Source organism: Leptodactylus fuscus, chromosome 3 (genome assembly GCF_031893055.1).
Source record: "Leptodactylus fuscus isolate aLepFus1 chromosome 3, aLepFus1.hap2, whole genome shotgun sequence".
NCBI classification, from domain to species: domain Eukaryota; kingdom Metazoa; phylum Chordata; class Amphibia; order Anura; family Leptodactylidae; genus Leptodactylus; species Leptodactylus fuscus.
The window spans coordinates 3,933,905-3,960,714 of record NC_134267.1 but is presented as its reverse complement, the minus strand read 5'-3'; the positions used below and the strand labels follow the sequence as shown (position 1 = coordinate 3,960,714).

At 44.4% G+C, this 26,810-nt stretch overlaps 1 protein-coding gene across 5 annotated transcripts in view; it reads left to right on the top strand.

Annotated features, from left to right (window-relative positions):
- Positions 1 to 26,810, top strand: part of EHBP1 (EH domain binding protein 1) — a 249,130-nt gene that overhangs the window by 19,574 nt on the left and 202,746 nt on the right. For all 5 annotated transcript variants that reach the window (XM_075266974.1, XM_075266972.1, XM_075266971.1 and 2 more), the window contains exons 3-5: positions 18,269 to 18,326; positions 21,678 to 21,773; positions 24,741 to 24,794. In XM_075266974.1, the coding sequence (XP_075123075.1) occupies positions 18,269 to 18,326; positions 21,678 to 21,773; positions 24,741 to 24,794 (208 nt within the window). The remainder of the gene's footprint in view (positions 1 to 18,268; positions 18,327 to 21,677; positions 21,774 to 24,740; positions 24,795 to 26,810) is intronic.

Here is a 26,810-nt window from a genome sequence, read left to right as displayed (position 1 = left end):
TACTAGAAGCCATGGCGTAGGCGAGGCCAGCACCACCGGGGTGTCTGACAATTGCCAAAAAATGTTCCTCCATTAGGCCTCCATTACTATAAGCTCTCCAGAGGTGCAAGGAGGAGCCCGGGTACTGGAATGGGAGATATACTAATACTCTGTTCAAAGGGAACTAGGTACTTATATTCTTAAGCAAGGACGGAGAAGAAACCGATCATGATTGGGATGGAACGTCTTATGATATTATTTATTTTTATAATCTGTAGTCGAACACCTCCCCCAAAAATATTCAACCACAACCACTGCATCAGAAAGCACATTACAGTAATAAACAACTTATCTTATCCCTTTGGTAGATTCAGAGAAAAACAACTTTGATGTATTATGCCTATGAGGTGGCTGGTGCACTGGGGGCGGGGCTTCAGCCCTGGGAGCGCTGCTCTTGCTGCTCAAGTAGGATGTGTTATGTTATAGCAGTGGCAGGATCAGCTCTGACTGTATGGGGTGGCACAGGCAGGAGATGAGTGGCAAGAGCAGTGCTCCAGTGAGCTGAAGCCCCGCCCCCAGTGCACCGACCGCCCTTTTTGTATAGCATTTCAAACTTGTCTTTCTCCAAATCTACCAAGTGACACACGTAACCAAGGTATGATGTTCATCACGGTAATGTGTGCCGTTACGTGACCTGCTCAGTTCCCAAGCACAACCTCACTCCATAGCTGTGGTCTCTTTAAGAAGCTGATCATCAGGGTTCCCGCACCAATCTGATATAGATCATTACATAGTACAGTCTGTAAAACCCCACTAAAACCTTTTACATTTGCTTAATATATATACAGAACATTTTTTTTTTTTCTGTCCCGCTCGCTCATTGATTTTTGGGTTTCGTGTCCCTTCAAGGAGCCGGTCTCACATCCCTGAGACAGATGAGACATTGACCGAGCGTTGTTGTCTTCATACGCCGACGTCTCTGAGGAGGAATAAACAGTAATATATTATATTGATTATACGTAAATATTGCGGTATCAGATGTTCGGTGACGTGTCCCTGTGCTAGGCCGGGTATCGTATGATGTCTCTGCTTTTCCGTGCTTGTCATCTGTCATCTGACTCTTCCTTTGCACATGCTTTCAGTCAGGAAGGGGTGTGCATCATAAAGATATTTTGGCCCGCCGCCCACCGGGTCATACAGAGACTAAGGAAACAGGTGAAGACATTTCGGGGCCGCAGCCAAAAAAAAAGTCATTGTCGTACTGAAATTCCTGTTGTTGTGCAGCTCGGAGCGGCCCAGATGGTTTTCATGGTCTTTGAGAAATGTCCTAACCTTGGGATACGTTCACTTCTCTGCAGACTTTTTACCATGGAACTGTGAAGCCGCCGGGTTCACACTGGGTTTTTTGGGCCGGATTTGATTCGGAATCCGTGTCAGAATCCGGCTCAATAAAACAGTTTCCCATTGAATTCAATGGCTTCCTTTTTCCGTGAGCGTTTTGTTCCTGCTCATAGAAAAAAATAAGCGACCTGCCCTTTCTTGAGGTGGAATCTGCCGCAGAGTCCGTGGCGTGACGCTCCCTCCTGACTAGGCCTATTCATTTGGGCCTATTCCGGAGCAGAGTGCCACAATTGGATGCCGATGCAATGTTTGCACTGCACCGGCATCCAGTCGCGGACAACCCTTTTTTGGACCGGATTCTGAGGTGGCCTCCGCCTCAAAATCCGGTCCAAAAAGCCCCTGTGTGAACCCAGCGTAAGACTCCATATAGCAGATGGATCTCTTCAAGGAGCTTGGTGCTACATGGCGGTGGAATTTATCAAGTCTCCTGCACAATAGTTTTTGGTATTGCTGGGCTATTAGGGCCTAAATCAAATAGCGATTAATCGATTTAGGTCACGCCCCTTTTACAGTATGATTAGTCACGCGAGGTTCGCCTTGTGGTTTCCTTCGGGCCAAACACGACTGAACCAAAAATGCTAATAAGAGGAGGCCCAGGGAAGAAGACCAAACATAACAAAGTGTCACTCACCTCTCCCGAGCTCTGACATGACTTCTTTATATATTTCGGACGGCTGAGGTTGAATCACATGGGTCATGCTGCATTTTGACTCGTCTAAGCTTGGCAATGTCATGTGACCAGCTGAGGCCCAATCACAGGCGACAGCGGTCCCTGACATCTGTCAGAAGCACCGAAGATAGCAGGTAGTCATGCCAGAGCCCAGGAGAGGTGAGTAACACTGTTCATGTTTGCTCCCCTCCCCTGGATCTCTGATCGTTATACTTGATGGTCTGAAGAGACACCCCCCCCCCCCCCCCCCCCCCCGCCGAATATTATAATAGCAGGTCTGAACGATACTACAGGTGGGACCTTACAAATAATGTAATACCTGAACCGAAATAAACAATGTGGACAAGATCATGTTGATCATCCTGATTGATGTTCAGTTTTGGTAATTTTTTTATTAGTCGCCCAACTTTACAAAATAGAGTTTGTATTCGATGCTCGTCACTTTGCATTTCTGGTTGTGAAAGTGCAGTTGCATTTCTCAGTCTTTGCATTTTGCAATCGAAACGCATCAATATATCAATGATGGGGGTCAGGTGTCCCATCTAGTTCTGTAGGAATGTCTTCCATGCCCATACTGAAGAAGGGGAAATACAATGACAATCCTTTTATACTTAGTATTACAGTAATTTAATGTCCGTTGCTCTCATCCATCACAGGGCGAGAGCAATGTACATTAAATGACAGATACAGACAGAGCCCCTCCATCGGGTGCCCGCCGTCACTCAACCCAATGCAAAAAATGGTGAACGCTTTCTTCTGCCCTGTTTTTACTTTTCTATCATTACAAAAATGAACATGATTGAAGAAAGCATCCATCGTGTTGTTTTACATTAGTCATTGGGAATGGACACGGATCCTATGATGGATCAGAGCAATGGACAGTATAACATGATTGAAATAGAACCGAAGTGTGAACATATCAGACTGGCCACTAGGTAAGGTCGCATCGGAGTCTCACAACTACACCCCCCCCCCCAGTGACTGTAAATCCAGACTCCTTTACTGCTTGTGATTGCTCATTGATAATGTACATAGTGTTATCATATGGTAGAGCAGGGTAGGACCTATGCCGGCACCTATACTGGCACCTATGCTGGCACCTATACCAGCACCTGTACCAGCACCTGTACCTATGCCAGCACCTATACCTGTGCTGGCACCTATACCTATGCCGGCACCTATAGTGGCACCTATACCAGCACCTATACCTATGCTGTCACCTATACTTATGCCAGCACCTATACCTGTGCTGTCACCTATACCTATTCCAGCACCTATAGTGGAACCTATACCAGCACCTATACTGTCACCTATACCTATGCCGTCACCTATACCTATACCAGCACCTGTACCTATACCTGTGCCGGCACCTATACCTGTGCCGGCACCTATACCTGTGCCGGCACCTATACCTGTGCCGGCACCTATACCTGTGCCGGCACCTATACCTGTGCCGGCACCTATACCTGTGCCGGCACCTATACCTGTGCTGTCACCTATACCTATGCTGTCACCTATACCTATGCTGTCACCTATACCTATGCTGTCACCTATACCTGTGCCGACACCTATACCGGCACCTATAGTGGCACCTATACCAGCACCTATACCTATGCCGGCACCTATACCTACACCTACACCTATACTGGCACCTATTCAGTCACCAGCCGCTCTATGGGTGCACCATCACTTTAATGTGTTTGTCTCTTACTCTCTGCCAATATTTACCTGCTCACTTTATTTAGTGATAGGACAAGTGATTATTTGGGCAGTACTTTCGACCTTTGTGCCCGCCGGCCTTCACTTGAGCAGACTTGACATAAATCTGTGTTTGCAAGCACATGGAGATGTGTGTGTGTGTGTGTGTGTGTGTATATGTTAGTAATATAATATGTATATATGTGTGTGTATATGTATGTGTGTGTGTATATATATATGTGTGTATGTGTGTGTGTATATATATATATATATATATATATATATATATAATATATATGTGTGTGTGTGTGTGTATATATATATATATATATATATATAATATATATGTGTGTGTGTATATATATATATATATATATATGTGTGTGTGTGTGTGTGTGTGTGTGTGTGTGTGTGTGTATATATATATATACTAGCTGGTACCCGCGACTTCGTCTGCGGTGATTGTAGAAGTGGGTATATACAGGCGCGGGTAAGGTTTTCGTACTGTGTATAAGGTATGGGATATAAAATGTAACTGTGTATCTTGTTTTTGTTGTAATTCGGAGAGCACATGAGACTTTTGTGTTGAATGTAATTTGTATTTCAGCCGCTATACGGTGTTGGTATAAACTGTACATAGTGACTTTGGGACAGAGGTATTTCAGGTTAATATACTTCGATATATGACATTGTATGATTTGTTATTTTCCGCCAGTACAGTTAAGTTTTGGGCACAGGATACTCTTGAGTAAGCAACATAAAGTCTGTCCCTGTGCATGACAGTTTAGTAACTCCATGCGCCTCTTATTAATAGCAATTAACCCCATCATGTCCCTCACATTAACCCCAGTGTAAGAGTTACTGATAGAGATGAGCGAGTACTGTTGGGATCAGCCGATCCGAACAGCACGCTCGCATAGAAATGAATGGACGTAGCCGGCACGCGGGGGGTTAAGCGCGCTGGCTACGTCCAAGCGGAAGTACCAGGTGCATCCATTCATTTCTATGGAGCGTGCTGTTCGGATCGGCTGATCCCAACAGTACTCGCTCATCTCTAGTTACTGATATGTGAGAGACTTGGAGGTAATAATTAAGTATCTTCATTACTGAGGTCTTTTATTAGTCCCTCCATATGTCTCACATATTAGTAACCTTTATATGGGGCACACAGGGGTTAATATGAGGGACATGATGGGGTTTATTCCTATTAATGTGAGGTACATGGAGTTACTAACACTAAACTAATAACCCCATGCCTGACATTAATGAGAATAGGAAGTAAAGGAAGGGAGCTGTGTGTTTCTTACTTTCAGTTTGCTAGCAGCCTCAGCAGGAGCCATCACTATAGCAGGCAGAGACCTGAGCGATTAAGCTCCACCCCCTGGGTTTCCTGCACATCTCGCAAAGGGGAGTGTCCTTATGCCTCAGCTCTAGCAGAGACTTCATTTAACTCTTGCAGGTCCTGTGCTGCTGGCATGCCAGTGAAATATGGCAGGAGTGCCACTCTTGGCATGTGTGCCAGGGGTTGCTGACCTCTGCTGTAGGGGGTAATATGAATTTTGTGGCTTGCTATGGTCCAAAGTGTGTGAGATTGCAGAGATAGTGATGTGAGTTTGGGGTTTGGGGGGGTCCTGGGAAAAACGTGTGTGCGCTATTGTGACGAAAAGTAGCCTATTGCGCAATCGGGTGTATTAACTATGTTTGTGGAAAATTTCAGCCAAATCGGTCAAGCGGGTTTTGCGTGATTGACTAACAAACATCCGAACACACAAACCCACAAACATCCAAACTCACAAACTTTCACATTTATAATATTAATAGGATATGTGTATATATATATATATATACACACATATATATATATACACACACTTATATATATATATATACACACACACACACACACACACACACACACACACACACACACACACATATATATATATATATATATATATACACACATATATGTGTGTGTGTATGTATGTATATATATATATATATATACATATCCTATTAATATTATAAATGTGAAAGTTTGTGAGTTTGGATGTTTGTGGGTTTGTGTGTTCGGATGTTTGTTAGTCAATCACGCAAAACCCGCTTGACCGATTTGGCTGAAATTTTCCACAAACATAGTTAATACACCCCATTGCGCAATAGGCTACTTTTTGTCACAATAGCGCACATACGTTTTTCCCAGGACCCCCCCAAACCCCAAACTCACACCACTATCTCTGCAATCTCACACACTTTGGACCCCGATTTGGCTGAAATTTTCCACAAACATAGTCCCTACACTCGATTGCGCAATAGGCTACTTTTCGTCACAATAGCGCACATACGTTTTTCCCAGGACCCCCACAAAACCCAAACTCACATCACTATCTCTGCAATCTCACACACTTTGGACCATAGCAAGCCACAAAATTCATATTACCCCCTACAGCAGAGGTCAGCAACCCCTGGCACACATGCCAAGAGTGGCACTCCTGCCATATTTCACTGGCATGCCAGCAGCACAGGACCTGCAAGAGTTAAATGAAGTCTCTGCTAGAGCTGAGGCATAAGGACACTCCCCTTTGCGAGATGTGCAGGAAACCCAGGGGGTGGAGCTTAATCGCTCAGGTCTCTGCCTGCTATAGTGATGGCTCCTGCTGAGGCTGCTAGCAAACTGAAAGTAAGAAACACACAGCTCCCTTCCTTTACTTCCTATTCTCATTAATGTCAGGCATGGGGTTATTAGTTTAGTGTTAGTAACTCCATGTACCTCACATTAATAGGAATAAACCCCATCATGTCCCTCATATTAACCCCTGTGTGCCCCATATAAAGGTTAGTAATATGTGAGACATATGGAGGTACTAATAAAAGACCTCAGTAATGAAGATACTTAATTATTACCTCCAAGTCTCTCACATATCAGTAACTAGAGATGAGCGAGTACTGTTGGGATCAGCCGATCCGAACAGCACGCTCCATAGAAATGAATGGATGCACCTGGTACTTCCGCTTGGACGTAGCCAGCGCGCTTAACCCCCCGCGTGCCGGCTACGTCCATTCATTTCTATGCGAGCGTGCTGTTCGGATCGGCTGATCCCAACAGTACTCGCTCATCTCTATCAGTAACTCTTACACTGGGGTTAATGTGAGGGACATGATGGGGTTAATTGCTATTAATAAGAGGCGCATGGAGTTACTAAACTGTCATGCACAGGGCCAGACTTTATGTTGCTTACTCAAGAGTATCCTGTGCCCAAAACTTAACTGTACTGGCGGAAAATAACAAATCATACAATGTCGTATATCGAAGTATATTAACCTGAAATACCTCTGTCCCAAAGTCACTATGTACAGTTTATACCAACACCGTATAGCGGCTGAAATACAAATTACATTCAACACAAAAGTCTCATGTGCTCTCCGAATTACAACAAAAACAAGATACACAGTTACATTTCATATCCCATACCTTATACACAGTACGAAAACCTTACCCGCGCCTGTATATACCCACTTCTACAATCACCGCAGACGAAGTCGCGGGTACCAGCTAATATATATATATATATATATATATATATATAATATGTGTGTGTGTGTGTGTGTATATATAATATATATATATAGTGTGTGTGTGTGTGTGTGTGTGTATATATATATATATATATATATATATATATATATATATATATATATATATATATATGTGTGTGTGTGTGTATGTATATATGTGTGTGTATGTGTGTGTGTGTATGTGTATATATATATATATATATATATATATATATATATATATATATTGTGTGTGTGTATATATATGTGTGTATATGTATGTGTGTATATATAATGTGTGTTTGTGTGTGTGTGTATATAGTATCTGTGTGTGTTGAGAAGCCTCAGCCTGGTGTTAACACTGGAAGTAAATGGTAAATTCTTGGGATATTTTGCGTTTGGCTCGTGCTCAGAATTCGTAGCCTGCGGACTCGGTTCCTTTTCTCGCCCTCCTCAGTTATGAGCCCTCAGGACATGGTTTTCTTCCACCTTCTTACTGCTCGTGGGTGAGAATATGACGGCAGGAGGAAAGAAAACTTCACTGTCAGAAGTGACGGCTCAGGTCCTGTTACTCCAGTGCACATTCCTGTCCGTGTCCTTCTATTATTCGCCGCCCTTGTGTTTACTTTTTTCATTTGCAAGCTATATTTGAGTTTTTAGGTTTGTTTTTAAAATTTTCTTTAGTTTCTGCTCACACTGAGTTTTTTGAATTTGAGGTTAGTTGCAGTAACAGATTTGGATGAATAGAAGGAAATAAAATGGCCCTTTCCTCGCCCTGTAGGTGGAATTTGTGTTGTAATGTGGAGTGCGTAACCTGTGCTACATTTCTGTGTTTAGCTTGGCTACGAGTAAGAAGAGTCTTAAAGAGGATCTTTTACCACGTCCAACATGTCCAGTTATTTTCATAATTTAATAGTCGCTGCTCCACTGATTCTGGCACAGTTGGAATTTTTTTTTCTGTAGCCCCTATCGTTCCTGAGCACTCAGTTTTGGTGCCTGATATATATTTAGGCTCTGTACTGTCAGGTGGGCGGTGTCAGGCAGGGCCAGATGAGGGGTGTGATTCTGAACTCTGATACTGGCTGCCTCTGATTGGAGCTCTGAATCACCACGCCCCCTGCCTGACACCACCCACCTGAGAATGCAAGGTTTAAATGGCACATCAGACACCAAAACCTACTGCACTTGTTGCTCAGGAAAGGTGAGGGCAAGAGAGGAAATTACAACTGTGCTGTAATCAGTAGGACAGGGACTATTAACAAATGGTAAGAACTTGAAAGGGTGGAGGCGGTGAAAGGTCTTCTTTAAGGCTGATGCCTAGAAATGTCGCCAGCTGGCCTGAGGCGACCACACGCAGCCTGACACCTCTGACGCAAGGTTACTGATTTAGGGACGTTTGTCTGGTGAAATCTGTTTTCAGACATTTCTGCCCAAAATTTTTCCCTTTTGACTTTGGGTCTGTAGCCTTTTGTGAGCATTTCTAGAGATTTCAGGCCTTATTTTTGCTGTCTAGGCCAAGCTGAGACAAAGCACTTCACAACAATTGTCTTGTCCTGGTTAAGTTACAAGGTGAAGAAGGGGTTAAGGAGCGGCCTCTCTCCAGCAAGTACCAGCTTGTGTGTGCACAAGTATTTTCCCTTCAAATGATTTGTGATCCTCCCTCCCGGCCTGACTACGCAAGTGGGAAAGGAGTAGGGTCTGTTTCCAGACTGAAATTCCTTGGAGATGCTAAACCCTCTCCGGCGTCTCATTGCATCATACGTGGCAGGGTCAGGGGCTGGAAGTGGTTAAACCAGTGTGCGGTGCACGTCCACCTGTTCCATATTATGTAATGGGCAGAGATAAGAAGCCGCCGGCTGTACGAGGATTGTGTTGTGGGGCATTTGGAAGCATTATTGAGCAACCTAAGATGGTGGCAAGAACCGTATACTGCCGAGACGCTGCGACGCTGTGAATAAATGTGCAGGGAAGTATGTCGGATTTAACGTTGAAATAACACTAGAAATGTGTGATAAAAATAAGCGAAATATAGACACAGGCGCACTCTGCAAAGTTATGGGATGCTGATCTATTTTATTACATAAAACAATCATTAATATTAAATACCGTATATACTTGAGTATAAGCTGACCGAATATAAGCCGACCTTCCCCCCCCCCTAATTTTACCACCAAAAACAGGGAAAACTTATTGACTGGAGGATAAGCTGAGGGGGGGAGAATGCATGATATTCTGTCTGTGCTCATGTTACTCCTAGCAGGCTTCAGGCCTGTATGGTAATGCCCAGACGTCACGTGGTGTGGGATATTGCCATATAGGCCAAAAGCCTGTGTAGTAGTAATAGCCTGTTACTGCTAGCACAGGCTTTGGGCCTGTATGGCAACAGGCTGCTACCATAAGGCATTGGGCCTGTATGATAATGGCACAGACGTCTGTGGCATTATCATACAGGCCCAAAGCCTTACGGTAGCAGTAGCAACCTGTTGCCATACAGGCCCAAAGCCTGTGCTAGCAGTAACAGGCTATTACTACTACACAGGCTTTTGGCCTGTATGGTATTATCCCAGACCATGTGACGTCTGACACATTACCATATAGGCCCGAAGCCTGCTAGGATTAACATCGGATCCCGCAGAGGTGAGTAACAATGTTTATTATGTTCCCTCACCTCCCCTGGGGCTCCGATTATTATACTCGGGGGGTTGAAAAGACCCCCGAATATAATAATAGCGGCAGTGGGATCGGCTTGGGTCTACTCACTGCCGACCTCCGCGGCCTATAGTATAAGGTGAAGCGGGGGTCGGCAGTGAGCAGTTCCAGGGAGGTTGGTAAATAGGTAGATACCTGCTGGAATACTCCAGCAGGTAACGGTCTATTACAAAACAAACAAACATTAAGTTCTCATACTTACTGACCTCCCACCGCTGCTTGTCTTCTGCCACCACTGCTCGTCTTCTCCCGCGGCTGCTCCTGCGTCTCAGCGTAGGGGGCATGATGACGCCGCCTGTGCTGAGACGCAGTAAGAAGTCATCGACGCACGCCTGAGCTAATATGGCCACGTCACCCGGCATGTGTTGTAGCCGAGGGAGGGGGCCGGGACGAGAGCGGAGGCCCGCTGCAGCCGAGTCAATACGGTCGAGTCAATTACCATATTGACTTGAGTGGTCATTGAACTGGTCCGCAGTGAAAGACATCTGTGAGAGGCCGCTGGAGCAGCGCTGCCCCCGATAGGTGGTCGGTGAGGTAGCGCTGTCTCCAGGGCCACCTTAAGATGTTTCCAAGGCAGAGAAGATGCTCTGGAAACATCTTGGGGCGATCCTGGAGACAGCGCGGCCTCCCCACTCACCTATCGCTGCTCCAACGGCCTCGCACAGTCATGTGACATTTTCAATTACCGTATTGACGCGAGTATAAGCCGAGGTGCACTTTTTCAGCACAAAAACTGCGCTGAAAAACTCTTTTTATACTGGAGTATATACGGTAATTCAATGTATAGCTCGTTGCACGTCTCCTTTAATAGGAATTCAATCAAAGGATCTTTACAGCTTCTGCTCGATGGCGGCTGTCAGCCATTTATGAAGGAGTCAGAGTCAGGCTGTAAAAAAAATAGTTATGGCAGCTTTGGCCTCCTGACCTGGTATACTCCATAGTCCTGACATTCATACACACAGTCTCATAGTAAAAAGTCAGAGAAGTTATAGGGTTAATTTAAACTTTCTCGTCCTCTTGTGATTGGCAGAGTTGTGGCGTCAGGAGGCCAAAACACCGACTCCAACCTCTCCCCACCACCACCTTTTTTTTTTTTCCCACTGCAGCTCATCTCCGACTCCTTCTATGACTCCGATACCAACCTGAAATTTGGCAGGGGTTCTTCACCAACCAACCATTACTATCTCTTCAGACCCTCAGAGTGTAGTTAGCGAGGTGCAGGGGTGGTGCTGACTTTCCCTGGGCTGCAGTGCTGATCCCCGTGCTATTCCACCTTCCAGAGTTGACGTTGGGAACTTCTGAGGGCCTGTGTTTGGACCTCAGCGGTCACGTGGGTCACACGGCTTAATGACACTCTGCGTCTTTGTCACACACCCCAGGGCCTCTGCGGTTCCTGATGTCGACTCTAAAAGCTGGAAAAGCATGAGTAGCAGCCTCTGAGCCCAGGGGAGGTAATTCTGTGATACTCGCCTCCTCTCTTCAGACCCTCGGAGTATAGCAGTAGATTGAGGATGGAGAACCTCACTAACTCATTATGGGGGCGCTCTCACCGCTCGCAGCATGTTCTCCCCAGGGTACCACTATGCTATACCATGGCAGTACTTACTACCAGCCTCGCACTTTCGGGAAGTCTGAACCAATTTGCTTTAGTCTGAGATTCTGAGCTGATCTTTGCGTCGGGCCGCACTACAGTCCATCTCGGGTTAATAATAAGCTTGTCACATAAGGATGAGAGCGGCCGGTGACAGCAGTCCTGACTCACCATGACTGGCTCCGACGCTCCCTGCCAGTAAATCTATATCCATCATCTGCAGACAGGAGTCTACACAAAAGCTTTTTAGTTTTTCAGCTGTTAGTAGTTTCTTGGCTTCTGCAGACAACGTCGTCCATCTTCGTTAGTGTCCTAGTTGGTACCCAAAAAGAAAAGATCCAAGTCACAAACCCCTTTAACACTTTCTGGGTAGTCAGAATTATTTTTGATTAGTGAGTTCTAGAGTTTTCCGAACCTGTGCTGACATATAGATATTGGAGATGTCTACTAACAAATAACATTACTCCAACTGAGGCCCGGTCAACTAGAAGAATCTGTAGAAACTTCAAGGAGAGGTTAAAGGAGCACTCCAGTAAAAAGCCTTTATTCCATTTGTACACCCCTGACCTTTCACTCTTCAAGCTGCTTTCATGTTTCCACCATAACACGCAGTAAACCTATAGACCAGTGATGGCAAACCTTTTAGAGACCGAATGCCCATACTGCAACCCAAAACCCACTAATTTATCAAAAAGTGCCAACACAGCAATTTAACCTTAATATTGTGCGGATCCACAATTGCACACAGTGACAGATCTGCAAAAATGGCCATAGGAATGGGGCTTTATAGAGGTTTCTGCTGCACAGTGGCTTCCACACAGTATAATCTGCTCCACAGTGGCCCCCAACACAGTACAATCTGCTCCACAGTAATGACAGAGAAATAATACCGAGCAACCACAGAAAATACACTCAAATATATTGTGTACAAAATACAAGGGAGATTTACAGCAGCAGTGATTTCATCCAAAAAAACCCTTGGGGAACGAGAGATGCAGAAGAATGACTCTAGGTGTTTTTAAGAAAGCGGAATAAAGTGCGTGTGTTGTTTATCCCAAGAGAGTAGCGCAGTTTTCTTCACATCCATCGGTCATTCTTCTGCATCTGCTCCACAGTGGCCCCCACACAGTATAATCTGCTGCACAGTGACCCCCACACAGTACAATCTGCTGCACAGTGGCCCCCACATAGTATAATCTGCTGCACAGTGGCCCCCACACAGTATAATCTGCTCCACAGTGGCCCCCACACAGTATAATCTGCTCCACAGTGGCCCCCACACAGTATAATCTGCAGCACAGTGGCTTCCACACAGTATAATCTGCTGCACAGTGGTCCTCACACAGTACAATCTGCTCCACAGTGGCCCCGACACAGATAATCTGCTGCACAGTGACCCCTACACAGTACAATCTGCTGCACAATGGCCCCCACACGGTACAATCTGCTGCACAATGGCCCCCACATAGTATAATCTGTTCCACGGATGGGTTCCCAAAGAGAGGGCTCTGAGTGCCACCTCTGGCACCCGTGCCATAGGGTCGCCATCACGGCTATAGCTCCCTCCACATGTCAGGGGCCATATTCCGTATCTAAGAGTCTCAACATATTCTGGGATCCTCTCTTGAAAATGTTCATCTCAAAGACCCAAATCTATTGCTCCAGCCTCGTCCAGTAAGATGTTTTCTTCTTGCCGTGTCAGCTCATCCATGGTAATACAATCTTTACAATGTTAGCTGGTCTGATGGATCATATAATGGTCTGAGATACCAGTACTTTACCTGTTACAGAGAACACAAAGACGCTTGAAGAAGCCAGTATATTTACTTGTGCAATAAGGATCCAAAACCTCAATGTATGTAGTGAATAAACTCAATGGACGGTTGTCTTTATGTGGTAGAGTGATGGGCGGTTTTACTTTATGACTGGAATGGTAAATGGGGCGTTTAATCTCATGAGACCACTTGGGTCTCCCCCACTGAGACACTCGATGACAAAGACGCCATAAACCTATTGTAAAGACAGTATGACCTCAATGTAGATTCCTGGAAACTCTGTATCAGTATAGCATACGCCTGGTTCAGATAATGAAGTAATAATGGGGGTTCTAGAAGTACATAAGGGACAACATTGGCAGGGCCTGAACAAAATAACTGGAGCACCCCTATTTGTACATAGTCAAGTTGAGGTCTTCCTGATACACTTGCCATCACTGGTCACAACCCTATTTTTCTCGGTCAAGTCGTTGTCGATAAACTTGTGCTGCTCAAAAATATTCTGTTTGTGTTTGGGACACGATTTGTTAGATCTCTCAGTTCCTGGTTTGTTCCTGGTGTTCCGGCCTACCGACTCCACAACCCTGAACTGCAGACAGAAGCAGCTGTGGTCAAAAGTCAGCCCATTCACTTCAATGGGGTCAAAGCTACAATAAAACTACATGGCTAGTATAGAGTATATATATCTATTCCCTTCTGGTTCTGAACACTGTGTTGTAAACAGCTAATGGGGGGAGATACGGAGTGGTGGCCCCTTCCAGTCCTATAGTGAGTACAGTACTCCTAAGGATATATACCAAGTGTTGGAGAGTCTCTGAAATTGTGCGGCTATGTTGGGAATATCCATTGAAGATGTTCCGGATCTTTGCTTACCTAATGTCCAATGCATTGTGGCAGTTTGACATGCTGGGTCAGTCTTCAGCTTTTACTCTCCATCTTGAAGTCTCCATCTTGATGCTTCATTGTCTTTTGGAAGCCATTACCAAAAAAAAGAAAAACCCATGCAATTTCAGGTGTTTCCTTTTTCTTCCCCTTATTTGACATCTTAACATATCTAAAAACATTCTCCTCTGTGTCTCAGGAGATTAGTCTACCTTTTGTTGTCATCCTTGTCCTGTGTCTGGCCGTAAGACGACTGGCTGGAGTAGGAGCCTCCCTGTGTGCGGTAAGACTGGACATTGCCCCAGTAGCTGCCAGCCAAAGACTAAACATGAGTGAGAAAGTAACCCCTGCACGTCTGTGTCCAGATCCTATAGAAGAGTCTTCTGCTCCAGCCAGTCGTCTTACAGCCAGGCACGGGACAAGGAAGTGGAGAAAGGTGACGGGTAACAAACACTGAGGACCTCTAGATTCTATGGCTTTGCTTTTACCACTTGTTTCTAGCGCTCGCGTTCCTTTCAGGTTCCTCGGTGGTTTTCAGCCAGTTATTTTTTCCTGCCAGATCTTCTCTTTATTTTTTGTTGATTTATGAAATTTTGCTACCGAGTTGAGGAGTTTACAGAAGTCAAGGCCAGAGATTTTAGGCAACGGCCCCGCTGTTTGCTTCAAATGTGAGCGAAAACATTGCTGTATGTGAATCCTTTATCTTTACTGCCTCGGTTGCGAGCCAAGTCCCAGACACAACGCTGAGTTTTATCTTTTCTTTCACAAGTTATTATTTTTCTTCTCTGCAAAAATAGTGTTTTACAAGGTGCAAGTTATAGAATAAGATTTCTGGAAGGTTGAAAGTGGTTTCCAGCTCCGTCAGTTTTAGTTTATGTAATAGGAATGTGTCACCAGTTTTATATATGAGAACCAGATAGATGAGGTCGGTGACTCGTTTCCAATATGTATTTCCAGATTGTCGATGCTTTTCTGTAGGTCATTATGGGGGCGGCCGCATTGTCTATTGACAGCAGAGTCACGGCCATAGGTGCAATAGTCTGGAGCATTGAGGTCTATGTCATAGCTTGGTGCAGGGTGGGGGAGTAAATAAGCTGTGACATCATCTATTGTCGGCAATGGATATAATGGGTGTTATCTTTTATTGTAATCCTGTCTGTGATGTATATGAGGGGACTGCTATAAAGAGAAATCCCTACAGAATTGGAAAGCATCAGTCTATGGTTAGGCTTAGTGTCACATTCATCAATCACACAGCCTGGATGCGGCTCAGTCCCATTCTCTTGAGTGGGCTGAGCTGCAATACCAACCACAACCACTGTACAATGTATGGCACTGTGCTTGGTAAGTAGGGAAGTGGTTGCAGTGCTCACCTGAACATTATTGCAATCCCTTCAAACAGCTGACCGGCTGGGGGCCCCGACTATCTTTAGGTCAGAAAGGTCATCAATAATTAACCCCTTTAATCCGCTGTCTGCACATTAATAAGAGCAGCAATCTCATTGGTCGCTATGCATAACATGATATGCACGAGGCCTGATGTGACTTGGGTCACCTTCCGATCTTTTGGAATTTTTCTGCAGATATTTGGGCCGTGTTGACCTTGCAGATCTGTAACTGTTTTTGTAATTTTCTCGTTCTCCCGGCAGTATTGAGCTGTCCAAGTTCTGCAGCTGTATATCTGGAAGGCTCGTTGCATTCCTCCCCTCGATGACTCTGCATTCCATCACTTTCTCCCGTAACGCTATCACTATGTGCATGTCATAGTACTGGGGGAACTGGGCCTGGTCCCATAAAGATATTTCTATAGCTTGACAATATCTCCTAATGCTGAAGAGTCTTTTTATATTTAGTCAATCGGACAAGGTGATGACATAGTATACCTGGCTTTATATTTGGTTTATTCCTCATTTTAATGTGAAACATTTCAAAAATGAGCAAAAAATACAATAAATTCCCAACCAATTAGAAAGGTCCTTTTCTTCCCGAAACAGCGCCATTCTCTTTATTACATGGCATTTTATTAATATGGGTAATTGATCGGCCTATTCATTGAAACATGACATCATCTTTGTTATGTGAGATATCTTGTTTCTTTCCATATTATATTGGGTCATTATGATAATAATTAAAGGGATCCTATCTTTCAAACCCTTTTTTTTTCCTAACTCGGAATAGCCTTAAGAAAGGCCATTCGTCTCCTACCTTTCATTGTCTTCTCCTCACCACCGTTTACTTGAAATTCTGTTTTTTCTCAGTATGTAAAGGAGTTCTTTCACAGCACTGGGGGCGGTCCCCAGCACTCAAACAGCACTGGGGGCAGCCCCAAAGCTGCGAGAGAACTCTCCAGCGCCACCTCCATCTTCTTCTGGAACGGGCTCTTCACCGCGTCTTCTTCCGGCGGTGGCTTCTAACTTCTAGGCCTCAGGCCTAGGGCAAAGCCAACTGTGCTGGGGACCGCCCCCAGTGTTGCGAAAGAACTCATTTACATACCAAGAAAAAATGGAATTTCAAGTGACCGGCAGCACGGAGAAAACAAGGAAAGGTAGGAGAAGAATAGTCTTTCTTATGGCTATTCCGACGTGTTAGTTATAAAAATAAGGATTTGAAAGATCCCTTTAAAGAGATTGTGTGGGCAAAAAAAAATAATTTCTAAAATAGGCCGGGGAAGGTAAAAAAATAAATAAAAAATGATACTCTCTTGTACCTGGTGCTCTGGTGTCTTTCCAGCGTGGTCTAGTCTTACTGCTGGGTTGTCTTCTCGAAGTGAAACTCCTCGCCAACTGTGATGTCTCAGATTCATTCCCCTGAAGCTGCTGATTGGCCTCAGCGGTCACTTGTGGTGGACAATGGACAAAAACTAATATTAACCTGTTCAGTCTGGGCCGTCTGTTCTGTGACTGTATAAACCTTCACATAATGTCCCATCAGTTTTTGTTCTGCTAATAATCCTATTATGGCTGCAGCACGTTTTCCATTTGTCTCGGAGGCTCTGGCTGTGTAAGGGTCAGTCTGCCCCTTTCCATCCCTTACTAAAACCTTCCTGCCAGGAGTGGCAAACAAATGACTGAGAAAAGCCAAAATTTCCAGAACATAGACAATCTAGGAACACAGGACAAATAGGGCAAATACATGGAGCCGAGCAGCTAAAACACAGGAAACAAAACCTCTATGAAGCAACGGCTTTCTAATGAAATAGAGTTGGATCAGGTGGTTTGGCCTCTCGACACCACAGCCCTGTCTGAACAGGTTAAATGGTAACCGTTAATTATAAAACTTTATGCTCATTTCCAGGAGGAGCAGTGGCAAAAATCTCCAAAACTGGTGTTTTACTGGAAGAATATGCAAATCTGTCTTCCATGATGTAAATAGGAAGACAGTGCCTCAGTCATGCAGCCCACAAGGGGGAGCTCCCTTTAACATCATGCCCGACCTTCCCAGAGGCCTTTGCTGCAAATGATGTGGGATTTTACCAAGAGAGCGCCCTCTATTGGTGTGCATGACTGAGGCACTGTCTTCCTTTTTACATCATGGAAGACAGATTTGCATATTCTTCCCATGATCCTCTTCACAGTGGAGAGTCTATGGCTTAATAAGACTCCGCACACCTAAATGGTGGTCTCTCCCTAAGGAGTGATGGTATTTTACTGCTAGTACAGGTTTTTACTAACCGCAGGAGAAGCAAAAATCTCTGTACCCCATATGGGATTGGTAGATTATGGCCATATCCATGTGATCACTTTGTTGGCTTGTGGAGTTGAGTCTTGAGTGCTGGTTGAATATAGGGCTGAACATTCATATTATTATACAATAAATCTGTATGTGGACTTAAAGGGATATTGTTCTCTCTACCTGTCAGACCAGGGATTCAGCAGTGACCCTGTGTTCAAATCACCGACCATAGGAGAGTGTCAGCCAATTAGAAATGTGTAGATAGATAGATAGATAGAGATATTGCGATAAATTATCTAATTGAATAACCTGTATTTTATTTTTCTGTTCTAATAGGCAGCCAGACAAATTGGTTGTGGTGTGGACCAGAAGGAGTCGAAGGAAATCCTCTAAGGTAAGGAGACATAGAGAGGAAGGTATTACCCTGTTTACGCCACAAACCTGGTGTAGAAGTGGAACGTTTTTGGTACATGGCACTGATATGCGGCAAAGACGCTCAACTTTGTCACTTTTCCACCCTACTCGCCACTTTTTGAGACAGTGGGGGTGAAGGTGGACTTGGGCAGGGACAACTCCACCTATCCAGCCTCTTAATAGTCCTGGCACATCTCGAACCAGAAAAGAAATGAAGATTACTGTAAAAGATGGCAATCTGATAAATTCCCCCCCCATTGTGCTGATGAAATATATATATATATAAATCTATATAAATCTATGTGTGCAGAGCTGCTATAATGGACCCAGTGTAATTCTCCATTCTCCCTGTGGAGGCGCTGCAGCAAAATTGAACAATTCCTGAGAGGTTTGTGCACAGATAAAAGCTGAATGCAGGATATCTCCGCAGGGTTACGTCCTTGTATCATCTTATTGTTTCTGCATCTTTCTAAGAAACACAAATTATCGAGAGTAGAGTTCCCCCATCTCCTAAGGAAGGCTCACACTACTGCTATGTCTTATAGATAGAAGAAGAGGGGTGTTTAGGGATCTTCACACAATATACAAAAACTTGGAAACACTAGTCTCCTCCTCCCTGACTGTATACAGCGGATAAATATACAGAATAAATCTTCTTCTTTTTCCACACCTTGCATAAATGCTCGGCCATAAGAAGACGATCATTCTGACAATCTCCGGCTTATTTATAAGGGTTAAAATATCAAACTTTGTAATGTATCTTATAATAGTAATCTGCTTCATTCTCCATTTTACAAGCCGTTGCTTTCACCACATTAGTCTATGAAGAAGGGAGGGGGGTAGAAAAGACACTCATATGATTGCCGCTGTTACACTTTGCTATTCCTTGCTGGTTAGTTTATTTATTGCCTAATTTTCGGCTCTCACAGCCTCTTCTCTACAACTTAGCAGCGTTACAGCTAAGTTGCGGATAAGAGGCTATGAGAGCCGAAAATTAGGCAATCAATTAATCAGCAGGCAGGAGAATCCTACTCCACCCTTCTGTTCTCCATAGAGTTGTAAGTGTGATACGGAATATGGAGACGGATATAATGTAAACGAATGGTCGAAGAGAAGGAGAACGGCGTAATAAGTGGCGAAGGAAACAGATCTCCTTAATAAGATGTATTACAAACTTTCTTATATTGACAACTCTGATTCTTGAGTACCTGACAACCAGTGAGTGTGTCCTCTGCCGTCACGGATTTCGTTCCAGTGAATGATTCTCTATTATTGCCGCTTGCGTTGTGAACACTTCCCTACATTCAGTTACTTTCATGTAATTCGTAGGCAGCGGCCATTTACCAATGAAATATTAAGCCTCCCCCTTTATTGGCCGGGGTCACGTGTCACCGTCGTCTCTGACCCTTGTTAAATGTGTCGCTTGAATAAACGGGATATTTTTTTGTTCTTTCTGTGATTTCTCCCCTCCCCCCATTATTTCCCCGTATGTACAGAGCCGCTCCTCGGGTTGTTCTTCAGCTCTCGGCAGGGGGTTCAGGTTAAAAGAGACCCCAGCTGAGCCGCGAGACTTTATTCCACGGAGGCGGCAATCTTCTATATGAATGTGGTTATTACCGGCGATTACGTCTAATGAAGACCGCGCTGGGTTTTTATATTATATGGACGACCTAAAGCAAAAACACATTCGCTGTTCTGTACGGTTTCTGTGGCCAAGAATTAGGACTTAAAGGGAGACTTTTGTGCTATCGGTGGGATTTTTTTAAATTTTTTTCTCCAATTTTTTTTTTTCTTTGAGTCATCTGAAAATTGGTTTTGACTCATTCCCATAATATGACCTACGGATAACCCAAATGGGAAGGGCAGGAGGTGCCGGGGTCCTTTAGTAGTCCAGGATCTTGTATGCTGCAGTCCTGTATATAACCAGCGGCACACTCACCGATCAGCTCATTGGAGCAGCAGTACCCTCTGCCCATTGGTGCCAGGCACAGCTTAGTACCCAGGAGCACAGTGCCATGCCCTATGTAGTGGTCATGCTTGGTTACTGCAACACTCCCCCATGCACTTCGCTATACAAATTAGTTTGTCTAGTTGGAAATAGGAATCCCATTCCTCTAGCGCCACCTTTTGGAAAGTCATTCCCTAGAAGTCAATGCCCAACTTTTAAAGGGGTTATGCCACAAAAATAAGTTGTCCTCTATTAATATGATAGAGGAGAAATTGCTGATCGGTGGGGGAGTCTGACCCCTGAGATCTTCCCTGATCCTCAGAATGGGAGGGTTTTGTGTCACTGATGGACCTTCACTCCGTTTACTTCAGAGATAGTCAAAGTACAGCACTCGGTTATCTCTGCCGCTTCCATTAAAATGAATGGTCTTGGTGGTTGCACCCCCACCGATCAGCAACTTGATAGAGGATATATTGTTTTCATGGCATAACCCGTTTATCCTTTTCTTGCCGCAGCCGTTTCTCATTTTTGGACCATGGTGGCTGCTTGCCGCTATGGTCGCCTTAAAGGGGTTTTCCTGTTTTTAGTATTGATGGCCTATCCTTACCAAGACAGCGCAGCCTGTGGTATTGTGTACATTTCGGGAGCCGCGCTGCACTTTGATTGGCAGGTGAGCAGCACGGCTCCCAAAATGTAAACCGTGTCCCCTGCCTTTACCATTTAGCGCCCTTCTGGGTGACTCTTCAGGATAAGTTGTCTTGTGTGTTCATAAGGAGTAATAAGATTTCTGACCATTACGTTACTTATATTCTGAATTTTGTAGCCGTTTTCCCCCTCTGACTGCTTTATCTATAACTCTGGGTTGTCGCTGACTGATCGGACAGAGACTCGCTGCTGTGACTCCGCTCGTAGGCACGAGATTCTAACTCTGTTCTCACTTAATGTAGCAGTGACACCCTATAGGACAGTATAGAGGAATACTGATCAGCATTGATGTGAAAGCGCTCGGGGTAAGATAGAAAACTTACTATTTATTATTTGCAGCAGCTTCTGTTTGGCTTTTCCTCCCTCCCCTCTCCATAGACTTGTATGGGCACATGTAATTTGATAATTGTATCAGCTGCCATCTTGGAAGAAGAGAGATTGCAGGGTCCGTGTCCATTTAGGAAGGTTCAGGGAGGACAAAGATAGAAGTGGAGATGAAGAGATTTTTCTCTGGTCAGATCTAGTAAACCATTTCTTACATTTGCTTGTACTAATGAAAAGTGATGGAGCCTTTAAGTCTTTTTGTTTTTCTCTTATCTTATTTTATCTTATCTTATCTTAATAAAACCTGTGCCTGTCTATTTTCTGTCTGTTGAATGGTGTGATGTTTCATTGCAGGCACATAGCTGGCAGCCTGGGATAAAGAACCCGTACCGGGGGGTGGTGGTGTGGCCTGTGCCTGAAAATGTGGAAATCACTGTGACTCTCTTTAAGGTAAGTGTATTGTATTGTGACTAAAGGGTTCCAGCACCGACAATGCGAATGATCTCTACATTAGTAAGATTTAAAGGGAATTTTATATCTTGTTCTCATTCTGGGTTTGGGAGTCCAGTGGGCGGAGCTAAGTCATAGACTGCCCAGGATTTCTAAGGTGAGAGGCTTTCCTTAACTTTACTAAAATCATGAGGATTGTGATCATGGAGTGTTTATTACTAGGCTATTACTTAGATTAGGTTATCTTCTCATACATGTAGTGTCCTCCTGATAACCAGCCATGATGTCCTTATTGTGGTCAGGTTATCTTCTCATACATGTAGTGTCCTCCTGATAACCAGCCATGATGTCCTTATTGTGGTCAGGTTATCTTCTCATACATGTAGTGTCCTCCTGATAACCAGCCATGATGTCCTTATTGTGGTCGGGTTATCTTCTCATACATGTAGTGTCCTCCTGATAACCAGCCATGATGTCCTTATTGTGGTCGGGTTATCTTCTCATACATGTAGTGTCCTCCTGATAACCAGCCATGATGTCCTTATTGTGGTCAGGTTATCTTCTCATACATGTAGTGTCCTCCTGATAACCAGCCATGATGTCCTTATTGTGGTCGGGTTATCTTCTCATACATGTAGTGTCCTCCTGATAACCAGCCATGATGTCCTTATTGTGGTCAGGTTATCTTCTCATACATGTAGTGTCCTCCTGATAACCAGCCATGATGTCCTTATTGTATCCAGGTTATCTTCTCATACATGTAGTGTCCTCCTGATAACCAGCCATGATGTCCTTATTGTGGTCAGGTTATCTTCTCATACATGTAGTGTCCTCCTGATAACCAGCCATGATGTCCTTATTGTGGTCAGGTTATCTTCTCATACATGTAATGTCCTCCTGATAACCAGCCATGATGTCCTTATTGTGGTCAGGTTATCTTCTCATACATGTAGTGTCCTCCTGATAACCAGCCATGATGTCCTTATTGTGGTCGCGGTATCTTCTCATACATGTAGTGTCCTCCTGATAACCAGCCATGATGTCCTTATTGTGGTCAGGTTATCTTCTCATACATGTAGTGTCCTCCTGATAACCAGCCATGATGTCCTTATTGTGGTCAGGTTATCTTCTCATACATGTAGTGTCCTCCTGATAACCAGCCATGATGTCCTTATTGTGGTCGGGTTATCTTCTCATACATGTAGTGTCCTCCTGATAACCAGCCATGATGTCCTTATTGTGGTCAGGTTATCTTCTCATACATGTAGTGTCCTCCTGATAACCAGCCATGATGTCCTTATTGTGGTCAGGTTATCTTCTCATACATGTAGTGTCCCTTCCTGATAACCAGCCATGATGTCCTTATTGTGGTCAGGTTATCTTCTCATACATGTAGTGTCCTCCTGATAACCAGCCATGATGTCCTTATTGTGGTCAGGTTATCTTCTCATACATGTAGTGTCCCCTCCTGATAACCAGCCATGATGTCCTTATTGTGGTCGGTTTATCTTCTTATACATGTAGTGTCCTCCTGATAACCAGCCATGATGTCCTTATTGTGGTCAGGTTATCTTCTCATACATGTAGTGTCCTCCTGATAACCAGCCATGATGTCCTTATTGTGGTCGGGTTATCTTCTCATACATGTAGTGTCCCCTCCTGATAACCAGCCATGATGTCCTTATTGTGGTCGGTTTATCTTCTCATACATGTAGTGTCCTCCTGATAACCAGCCATGATGTCCTTATTGTGGTCGCGGTATCTTCTCATACATGTAGTGTCCTGATAACCAGCCATGATGTCCTTATTGTGGTCAGGTTATCTTCTCATACATGTAGTGTCCTCCTGATAACCAGCCATGATGTCCTTATTGTGGTCAGGTTATCTTCTCATACATGTAGTGTCCTCCTGATAACCAGCCATGATGTCCTTATTGTGGTCCGGTTATCTTCTCATACATGTAGTGTCCTCCTAATAACCAGCCATGATGTCCTTATTGTGGTCCAGTTATCTTCTCATACATGTAGTGTCCTCCTGATAACCAGCCATGATGTCCTTATTGTGGTCGGGTTATCTTCTCATACATGTAGTGTCCTCCTAATAACCAGCCATGATGTCCTTATTGTAGTCGGGTTATCTTCTCATACATGTAGTGTCCTCCTGATAACCAGCCATGATGTCCTTATTGTGGTCAGGTTATCTTCTCATACATGTAGTGTCCTCCTGATAACCAGCCATGATGTCCTTATTGTGGTCAGGTTATCTTCTCATACACGTAGTGTCCCCTCCTGATAACCAGCCATGATGTCCTTATTGTGGTCAGGTTATCTTCTCATACATGTAGTGTCCTCCTGATAACCAGCCATGATGTCCTTATTGTGGTCAGGTTATCTTCTCATACATGTAGTCTTGGTGTTGGAGTCAGTGTCTCTGGGCTTCAGTAAGTGTTTCTGTGTGATCTCCATTCTCTGGCCACATAGTGGGATTATTGACCCCGATGTATTTGTGACTCCTAGTCCTCCGTATTCTCCTCGCTCGTCCTCCTTTCTCAGTATATTTTGCATTAGACAGGACTTTGCTGATTTTCTGTGCACATCAATCTGTCAGACGCTTCCTCTCAGGACGGATCCCGCGCGGCTGATCTGCTGATGTCGCTGAGCTCTGCGTTTCTGCCACGTCGGCCCCTGGAGAGCTCTTCTACATCTCAGGATTATTTGTTCCCCACAATAACACCACAGCATTACACCAGCGACCGCTTGTACCTGAAATCTTCTGTTACCTATTGTCCTGGGATGTTACTAGTCTTTCCACCACCCCTGGAGTTGGATTGTGGCAATTTTTGCAACTAAAAAGTTGCATTTGATGAATCTGGTGTAAATCGCCTCCATAGGCCTTGCCTGTATTTCAGACGTGACCGAGTGTCTTTGTCAGTAACTGTCTCTTTCTATTCTTGTAACTTTGTCGCAGGATCCTCACGCAGAAGAGTTTGAAGACAAAGAATGGACATTCGTGATCGAAAATGTAAGTAAAACATTTATCACAGCGTAAGAAGGAATAAATCTATCCAGTAGTATCCATGTAGTGATAGAGAATCTATAGCGCGCGCCATCATCAGTGTGTGGTCAGTGCGTGTACACTGTGGCCCCTTAAAGGGACCTTTCACCACCTCCAAGTCCGGCGGCTCTTTACATCATTTAATAGCTGCTGCTCCTCTGACTCTGGTGGATCTGGAGTTCTCTCTCTATCCCTCGCCATTCCTGAGCAATCACTGCAGTTAGTTTTGGTGCCTGATCTTCAGGTCTGTACAGTCAGGAGGATGAGGACCGGCCTTACTCCTGTGATTTCTGACCTTCCCTGGACCAGTCGTGGCCTATAGAAGTTTTCTGATGATTTTGTCTATTGAAGTTCTTTGTATGTATTAGAATAGCTGAGACTTTGTGGAGTTGCGCTGATATTATATGATGTCTTATAGGGTCAGTAGTTCAGACTGGGAGACCCAATCAGGGGCCGGCTTCAAAAAAATGATGTAACGGCTCCATCTAGTGGGCAATATGAGGATTGCGCTTGTCTCCTCTATTGCTCTGGCTGATGCATCAGGTAACTCCATGATGAGTCCTGTAGTAGAGACATCAAGGCTGCCAGCAGAGGGAATAGAACGTCTTGTCCTGATGAGACGCTGACATCAGCATGAGAAGTAGAAAGAAATGGCGCCTCATCTGTAAATGTCTTGAAATACGGGAGGTTTTCTTTGGCGTCTTCTCTGCTGCACTTACACAGTCCGTGATCCAAGTAATACCAATTGTTTTGTTGTCATGAAAGTGTCACCATGAACTGGTGGGACTATTAAAGGATTATTTTATCTTCTCTTATCTGTACAAATAAGCTCCACCATAGACTTCTGTGTTCCACTGCCATCTAGTGGTCACTTTTAAGAATGCAGTGTTTGGAGTCATTTGGAAACTTTCAGGGATTCTGGCCGCACCTGCATCACTTTATACCAGAGAGGACCTATGTGACCCTCCTTTACATGCTCCAATCCCGTTCTATACTGGGGACTGTAGATGCTGACAAATAAAATATCTCTTGATTCTGACAATTGTTCATGATATTTTAAAACTATTTTCCATATTTTTATCTGTGTTTACCAAAGTACTAAATCCCACATTTTGGCCTTTTAGGCTCCACGCACATGTACGTGCGCAATGTCAGGGTGTCGGCTGTGTTTTTTATGGGTGGTACACTGATTCTTATATTAGAATGGCCCTCGTGTATTATCATGGGCCTGTGTATGGGACCGGGGGCAAAGCGCAGGACAGGTCACTAAAAGAAATGAATGGAGATGCAGACGGAACAAGAATATTATCCATGGGCCGCTGTGCTGTTCAACCACAGACCCGGGATATGCACAATAGACTGACAGTTGCCATTTCTCTAAATATATATATATATTATTGCAGACAGGATTACTGTAGAAGATAACACCAACTGACCTGAGGTTACAGAAAATCTGTTATCTAAATTTAGCAAAATTTTAACTACTTACATTTGCACAAATGTTTAAAGGGATTCTACCATTAAAATATAATTTTTTCTTGTTGACACGTCGGAATAGCCATAGGGAAAGTCTATTCTTCTCCTACCTTTAGATGTCTTCTCCGCGCCGCCGTTCAGTATAAATCCCGGTTTTCGTCGGTATGCAAATGAGTTCTCTCGCAGCACTGGGGGGGGTGTCTCCAATGCTACGAAAGAACTCTCCAGCACTGCCTCCGTCTTCTTCAGCAATGGCCTCTTCACGCGTCTTCTTCCGGCGCAGGCGGTTAAACTTGTAGGCTTCGGGTCTAGGGCAGAGCCGTCTACGCATGCCAACAGGCCACAAGAAAATGGCTGCTTACTTACTGTGTAAGCGGCCATTTTTCTTGTGGCTGCGGGCATGTGCAGTCAGCTCTGCCTGAGGCCTAGAAGTTTGACCACCTGCGCCGGAAGAAGACGCGTGAAGAGCCCATTCTTGAAGAAGATGGAGGCGGCGCTGGAGAGTTC